The 8,000-nt window shown below is 31.8% G+C and overlaps 1 protein-coding gene across 4 annotated transcripts; it reads right to left on the minus strand.

Moving 5' to 3' along the window:
• Window positions 1-2,276: 2,276 nt before the first annotated feature.
• LOC105958233 (protein DEHYDRATION-INDUCED 19 homolog 3) lies at window positions 2,277-5,491 on the minus strand. Of its 4 annotated transcripts, none has more exons than XM_088826661.1 (5): window positions 5,051-5,491; window positions 4,323-4,492; window positions 4,058-4,137; window positions 3,631-3,885; window positions 2,277-2,675 (listed from the first exon to the last, which is right to left on the minus strand). In XM_088826661.1, exons 1-5 carry the CDS (start codon window positions 5,124-5,126, stop codon window positions 2,567-2,569), a joined length of 690 nt encoding a protein of 229 aa, XP_088682787.1. In that variant the 5' UTR covers window positions 5,127-5,491; the 3' UTR covers window positions 2,277-2,566. The 4 variants fall into 4 exon arrangements, with proteins under 4 accessions (XP_088682787.1, XP_088682783.1, XP_088682793.1 ...); XM_088826657.1 differs by having other exon boundaries at window positions 2,277-2,678; XM_088826667.1 differs by having other exon boundaries at window positions 4,323-4,465; window positions 5,051-5,479.
• Between the last annotated feature and the right edge of the window lie 2,509 nt (window positions 5,492-8,000).

Below are 8,000 nucleotides of genomic sequence, written 5' to 3' on the forward strand. Positions count from 1 at the left end.
GATGGTGACTCATAACCGACCTTTTCAATGGAAGGTTTTATAATGAGCTTACCTTGTGAACATGATTCACATAAATATTCATTGGACATTAAGATCTCTGTATCTTTTAATGGATGTCCTTTAGTATGTTGTACAATCCTACGCATCATAGTCGTTCCTGGGTGACCCAGTCTATCATGCCATAATCCGTCTATATTGGGATTAACAAGTTCCCATGGCATAGTAACATAGGATTCGAAAGCTCGAATTTGGAAACAATACACTCCAGAAGTTGTCGCTTCGAGTTTTTCATGAACAATCATTTTGTCCATAACATATGATGTGATGCATAGACACTCCATAGTATTTTCAACTAGTGTCTCTAAATGATATTCATTACGTCTCACATCTTTAAAACTCAGTAGATTCTTATTTGATCTATCGGATATCAATGCATTTTCAATATGCAAAGTGGTACCATTAGGCAACACAATTGTTGTGTTCCCGGAGCCATCTATTATTTCTGCAGAACCTACTATGGTTTTAACTTGTGTCTTGCACAAAGTCACACTCGAGAAATATATTTTATTATTGAATATTGAGCGTATAGTTGCACTATCGAGTAGGCAATAGTCATATTTTTCCATATTTTTCATGTACGCGTGATCAAAATCAGCTCGACCTCGGGTATTTATCCTCCAAGGGAGATATGTACATGTGGGTTTTCAACAACTCAATCTTGGGAATCACACCTTCCAATAGAGATTTATATACAGTGGGTACATGATAACCCAAAACCCTTAAATTTGGTGTGATTAATAGCCTCTGAGTTGGCTCTTGACGGGTTTTACCTCGTCTAGTGACTCTACGAGCTTCAAGCTCGGAGTTATTTTCAGATATTTGGCCTTTAAATCGGCTTTTGGCGGATATTACTACGTCTGGACTCTACGAGCTTCAGGCTCGGAGTATATTTATGATTTAGCCTCTAAATTGGCTTTCTTGTCTCAACGACTTTACGCTCGGAGTTATATTAATGATTTAGCCTCTAAATCGTCTTTCTTGTCTCAACGAGTTTAGACTTGGAGCTATATTTTATTTATCTGCAAATATAAATTTCAGCAGCAATTCATCTAGTATATGAGTTGTATATGTATATAGACGAATCCATCATATCCTTTGAGAAATGATAGCATATAAAATACCGAAGTATTCGCTAATCACCCTCGTTTGTCTTTACGACAATAAATTGAGGATCTGGATCTTCGTAAAATAGAATAAGAAAGAAGAATACGAAAATAGCAAATCCCTATCGAGCAAAACTTCGTGCTGATAACGTGTTTTGGAATATTATTTATAATATATTAATACAAGACAAAGTGAGGATATATATATACTGTAATTTCAAGCAAAGAGGACTGTTGACCAAAAGGCGAAAAGAGAGAGATTTATTACTATATGAAAGCTGCGAAAATTATGGTGATTTATTCTCATTACAAAAGAACATATATATATACAAGAATTTTTACATGCATTGTCATGCTAAAAATGCAAATGTCTTGACACGTTTCATCATCAGATAAATAATTCATTTGTTGTGTTATACTTTATTTCTTAGTCCCCAAGATAAGAAGATGCTAAGTCCACGTAGGCAAAATGGATGACTATGCATCTATGATATATATTTTCATTCATTATTATACAATATAAATTGTTTTTTAATTAATTTCCAATGATTTAATTTTAGTTACTTTTCAATTTTATATGATTCAAAAATTATTATATTGTTATGTTATTATATTTTATATTTTAAAATATGAAAACAATTAATGTTGAGGGGTAAATGTTACAGATGATACTTTAAAGGGGTAAATGTTACATAGGCTATACTTCAGGGGTGCAAAATGTATTTAATCCTTTCGTTTTCTATTGCTAAATTTATGTATAAAAATAATATACATTAAATATGTAACAAAAGTAAACCCAAGAAAATAAAAAAAACCCAAGATTGCTCAAGCTCGTGAATGTAGCTTAAAGCTCGAGCACATTACACCGCTGCACTTGACATGCACTTGACAACGAAGAACATAAACACATGAAATAAGAAGAAAGAGAGATTGAGAACTTGTATTAAAGAAGAGAACTTGTAGCAAAGAAAGAAAAACAATAATTGCATAGTTTATAAAGACAAATAATTGTTAGTAAATGTGAAATTTGAATATTTATGGGCTCAACAATCTCATACACCACACATGTGCAGCATGGACTCAACCGATATAATAAAGATGCAAATCATAAGATAATGCAACAAGTTTACCATATCATCATCACCAAATTTAAGCATGAATCACAACAACAAGGACAACACCAAAAAGAAAAAGAAAAAAAAAAAAAAAACAAAAAGGAAAAGGAAATACATCAACCAATATTATTTTAAGCTACAACTAAACTCTACATAACATAAATTACATTTATTGCTACAAACTTATTTCACTTTCCATATCGATAAAACGGGCATAGTGGCCGAAAATAGGCCGCTCCCATATTGCAGTTTCCAACCAAATTCGACATATGGCGGCTATCCAACAACTTACAAAATATCATCGAGCATCACCGACAAAAGCAGTCCTTGAACAAAATCACTTCTCTTTGCCTTCTCCTCCTTATCTTTTATCGACATTGGTGCCTGCTTCACTTTTCTGCTAAAGAGAATATCCCAATACCAATTTCAAATAATGCCCAACATATGACGTGGAATTATTTGTTTATTGATAGAAATTTTCTCACTATTCAATCAAATTCAATAGTAAAGTGATATGAACTATAAAAGGACGAGGATAACCCATCATCGATCCTAATTTTTAAATTGCTACGATCAATCCCCTCCCATCACTCATAATCGTTCTTCCAATTTAGTTCTTTCCATATTTATGACAACTAAGATTTACTTATGTATGAATGTGAAATTTATTATGCTACAATGAGGTGAGTCGGTCAAGAAATGCAACAACTCCATCGACCTAGATACATACAAATACAACCCACAAGAGAGAACTGACAACGACGAAAAGTACAAAATACATTGACTTGTTTGATGACAAGATCGAATAGACATTGCTTTATATGCACATGATAAACATGTGCAAGCAAATAATATCAACTCTTAAACCAAAAGGCTGATGTCTTTTTTCTGCTATAGCGACATTTACCCACGACCGATTTTAAAAACCAGGTAACACCATATTGTATTAATAAAGGATAGAAGATGTTCACAACCCTTAAAATAGTAAATATTATATCCGAACTGCCGCACATTAACATACGAGTACCATATATTCTATAGCAACCTTAGAAAATCGAGATTCTTAACGGATAGCACATTCAACACTTATATATCATCACGTGTTTTAAGGAACTTAAGGTTTTGCACTAGTAAATAAATTTAAACAAATGCACAAATGCAACAACAGTAGTTATAAAACAAAACCAACGAAACGGAAGACTTCAGAAGAAGCATCCGAGTAATAATCACAATTGCTTTTTATACTAATAAGAAGATCCGTTTTTTTTTTTTTTTTTTTTTGGTCACTGGATGGTGACATGTGATGGGGTAGTAAAACGTGAGCAAATACAAACAAGGAAGAAAATGATTACCTCTCCGAATTGGTAGCAGTTGTGGTTTTCTTGACTAATGCTGACTCAGCAGAAGAGTGGGTGGGAGCAGTTTCGTAATCTTCAACCATGGGCAAAATAAACGATGATAAAAGAGGGTCTGGGGCGGCGTTGGTCGAAGAAACTACGCACGAAGAGCCTCCAAAAAGTGACTGCAAATTCCCTTCTCTCAGCTCCCTCCTCAACATAGACAGCGTCGAATGTGAACCGGCTTTTCTTGATTTTCTCTTTCTCTGCATGTGAGCTCTCTCTCTCTAGTGAAGGAACTCAAATCACATGTTTTAACTTCTCGTCATATCGAGCACATAAACAAACAATAAATTGAACATGGAATCGAATAATGAAGAACAAGGAATTCACGAGAAGAATAAAATAGCGGACGATGCAAACTATGAATATAAAAAAGGATATTTTAAAGATATTGCCGTGTTGCAAGGTAATATGAGCGACCATGTCGACACCCACCCTCATCGAACAAACTGGACAAACCTGCAAGGTTAAAAACACCTATGTCAGTATCACTTCATCAGAGAACATCGAAACTGTGACAAATCACATTAAATATTGCACTATTTAAGAATCTTTAAAAAGGTTTAGTTCAACTTCAGATATTTTGTCCGTAGTTGTACAATAATGTATATATATATATATATAGGAAAAATATAGGGACATACCCCATTCTTCGCTTCTACAGGATGTTCATCGTCGATGTGGCAGCAAAGTCCAACAATATCAAAATAGTCCGAACAAAAAGGGCATGGATATTCTTCCCTTATGTCGTCATCCACCTCGATTTCCTCAAACCCCATTAGCATTTCTGCATCAAACCCATCCCATTTCATTCCTACATCAAAATACACACCCACACCCACACACACACACGCGCGCGCGAACACACATACAAGAAACCCATCAAATATTGGATCAAAACAAAAAAAAAAAAAACCCAAATAAAAAAATAAATCCATCGAATACCAAAAAATAATCAAATCTCGTACCAGGTAATGATGCAATAGCAAAAATTAACATTTAATTTCAAATACACAAACACAAACTAGATCATATATTCACATATGCAATGCCCACGTACACAAAACCCATAAAACAACAAACATAATAGAAAGAGAGAAAAAAAAAAAAAAAAAAAAAAAAAAAAAAGGGCATTTGATTAAAAATCTACAAATACAACATTAGATCAAATCTCTCAAGAAAATTAAATTCACACAAATAACTGAATTCGACAAACCCTAGATTAAAAAATAAATAAATAATAAATGATAAAGATGAAACTTAAAGCATCTACGCTCATAAACCCCACAAAAATGCAATCTTGAACGAAAAGCAAATTAAATTAACAACAACTAAAGACAAAGCTTGTAAGAAATTGGGGAAATTGAAATACCAGATCGAGTTTGAAGAGCAGATTGATAGCGCTTGGAGGCAGAAGACAAACGAGCAGCCCATGAATTAGCATCCATCCTTTTTCTTTTCAACCTAAATAAAATTCAATTTTTCCTTTTTTTTTTTTTTTTTTTTTTTGGCAAATCTGAGGTTTCTTAATCTGAAGAGGTGAATTCAGCTAATCAAGGGTATGCCTGCCTGATCAGTGAAACTCTTGCCCCAACCAGAATCTCTATTGACTTGCTTTTATTTATTTTTTTCTTTTATTTTTTTGGTATTTTTTTGTTTTTGGAGGAGATAGGAGTGAATGAGATGAAGATGGTTGCGAGATGAGAGAGAAAGAAGAGAGAGAGAGAGAGAGAGAGCAGAGAGGCCTTTGCAGGTTGAAATGAAAATCCACCGAAAGGGGGTAGAGAGTTGTCTTCCATACACATTTTATATTTTTCTTTTTTCTTTTTTTCTTTTTTTTTTTTTTTTTGGTTTTCAGACAGCTGGACGTGTCAGCGTTGTCCGATATATCCTTCATTTGTCCCTTGTAATAAAAAAGATAAACAAATTACTATAATTCAGCTACCTTTCTACATTTTAACTAATTTTACTGAAATACATGTAACGCCAAATCTCAAATACATGTAACGCGAAGTATACTATACTATAGTATACCGCACAATTTTGTTCAAATTTAAGGTAAAATTAGGTGATAGTCCCTAGTTGGTAACAATAAATAATACGGTAAATTACAACCGCCCCTTGAGGTATGGTAAATTTACGAAAACCCCCATCTTGTTTGGATAATTACAGCTACCCCCTCAACTCCTCAAATTTAGTGGAATCTTCGAGATTATATGAAATATTGTCACTTTTGTACCCATTTTGTCCCATTCGAACTCTACATTTTGAAGCAAGATGATCATAATATGTGTTTTTTGGCTTGTATATATCAGATTGTGGTGCATCAGAAACTGTATTTTTACAAAAACGAGTACAAACTAGGGCACATTCCACGAAATCTAGATGATTATGTTGAATTTGACACTATAAGGGTGGATGTGTAAGAAAAAATCATAGTTGATGGTTAGATGTAATTATCCAAACAAGAGGGGTTTTTTTGTAAATTGACCATACCTCAGGGGATGTTTGTAATTTACCCTAAATAATAGTAGGTACCTTGAAAATGTCTCTCTTTCCTACAAATTCCACGAAACATAATTTTATACGCTAAAGCACCTCGTTTACTTTCAATTATTTTGTTTAATAAAATCAATTATGAAGATGTTGATTTGCTGATGTTTTTATGCATTTTTTCATGTGTGTTTTATTATGCGTTTCGAGGTTTAATTTATGTGAAAGATGATGATGCAGTAATTAATGACAACAAATACGATATAAAGAAATGGTGGCAAACATGCAAAAAATGAAAAATTGGCTTCAAATTAGTATTGAACTCCCAATACTTCATAATGAACTTTTAAAAATTGAATATTTTGACAAAATGTGACAGTAAACTTTAAATCAAAATGGAGCTAACTTTTAAATTTATCAATGAACTTTTGAAAATTTGGCTGAAAATTGGCAATATTTTTTTGGGAATTAGCTAAAATTTAGAGTGCTCTGAAAATTGACGTATTTTAATAAAATGATGGTGAACTTTTGCACATTGGCTGAAAATTGAGACTTATTTTAAATTTGATAGTAAAATTCTGAAAATTTGGCCGAAATTGATAGTGAGGTTCTCAAAATTGAGTATTTTAACAAACATGTTAGTGAACGACTGCAAAAATTGGCTGAAAATTAATAGTAAAATTATTAAAATTAGCTTCAAATCGGTAGCAAAATTATGAGACTTTGGACTAAACTTCTTAAAAATGGCAATGAACTTTGGCAACAAACTTCGGATATAGGACACGCTATGCACTATTGTATGGACTTTTAGCTGCCATGTTTTTTCTGTCAAAATGACGAGCGATGGCCTTTTTCTTATTAGGATTTTCACGTATTCGTATTGCTAATGAAATTGCATACGAGGGACTTCTTGCTAATTACCACTAGAATAAATGATGGAAAAATATTTATTTAATGAGTTTAAATTTAGTTTGTTAAATATTTATGGTTTATTGATAAGGTCATTAGTAAAAATAAAATATTGTTTAATAAGCTTTAATTCAATATTTAGTTAAAATTAAACTTTAAGGGAGGTATATGTAATATTTTGAAATATGAGGGGTTCATATATTATTAGATCTAACATCAGGACATGTCAATATATTTTACTAAAAAAATGAGATTTCAAAAATGTCAATGGTGAAATGGGTTTTAACCCTTAGCCAATATTAAACCTCAAAGGAGGTATGTGCAGTTTTTCAAACTAGATGGGATTTAACTGTAACTACACCAACCCTTAAGAAAAATCAATGGATCGGTTATGAATTAACACTTTCAAGAAAATTAATTTATTCCATTTCTTTTGCAACAAATTAAAAAAAATGAAATTTCGGAAATCTATATAATATATAAAAGTTGAATTTCATAGTTAATTGATTGATATTTGTCAACTTTAATTGATGACATGTCCTCAATTTTATCCCAAATGGCGAATTGATTGGTGGAAATAAATTATCAAAAAACATGTCATCATTTCCAAAATTAAAAATAATTAAATATATTTAATTATTTAATTAATCTATTTATATCCTACCATTTATAAAATACTCTAAATATATCAACTTTCTTGAAAACCCTAAATAAATTTATTTTTGAATTTAATTTTATAATTAAATTAATTTCAGTTTAGTTAAATTCAATTTAAAATCCTCCCTTATTATAATTGCATGATTGGAGGTGTTACAAATTTTTTTAATTTTAATTCATAAAATTGGATTTATATTAAAAAAACATATTGCAGAATAAATTATTTGATATTATACATTTTACATGAACATGACTAGAGAATA

This window comes from Erythranthe guttata, chromosome 2, assembly GCF_056151865.1.
Source record: "Erythranthe guttata isolate IM_541 chromosome 2, IM_541, whole genome shotgun sequence".
Taxonomy (NCBI): Eukaryota; Viridiplantae; Streptophyta; class Magnoliopsida; order Lamiales; family Phrymaceae; genus Erythranthe; species Erythranthe guttata.

Excerpts from the sequence above, each read along its gene's own strand:
- LOC105958233 (XM_088826657.1), bottom strand. The coding sequence starts at position 5,126 with ATGGATGCTAATTCATGGGCTGCTCGTTTGTCTTCTGCCTCCAAGCGC. Across the intron at positions 4,493-5,050 it reads TGCTCTTCAAACTCGATCTG|GAATGAAATGGGATGGGTTT; the intron begins GTATTTCAATTT and ends ATTTTGATGTAG. Across the intron at positions 2,679-3,630 it reads ACTGCTACCAATTCGGAGAG|CAGAAAAGTGAAGCAGGCAC; the intron begins GTAATCATTTTC and ends TATTCTCTTTAG.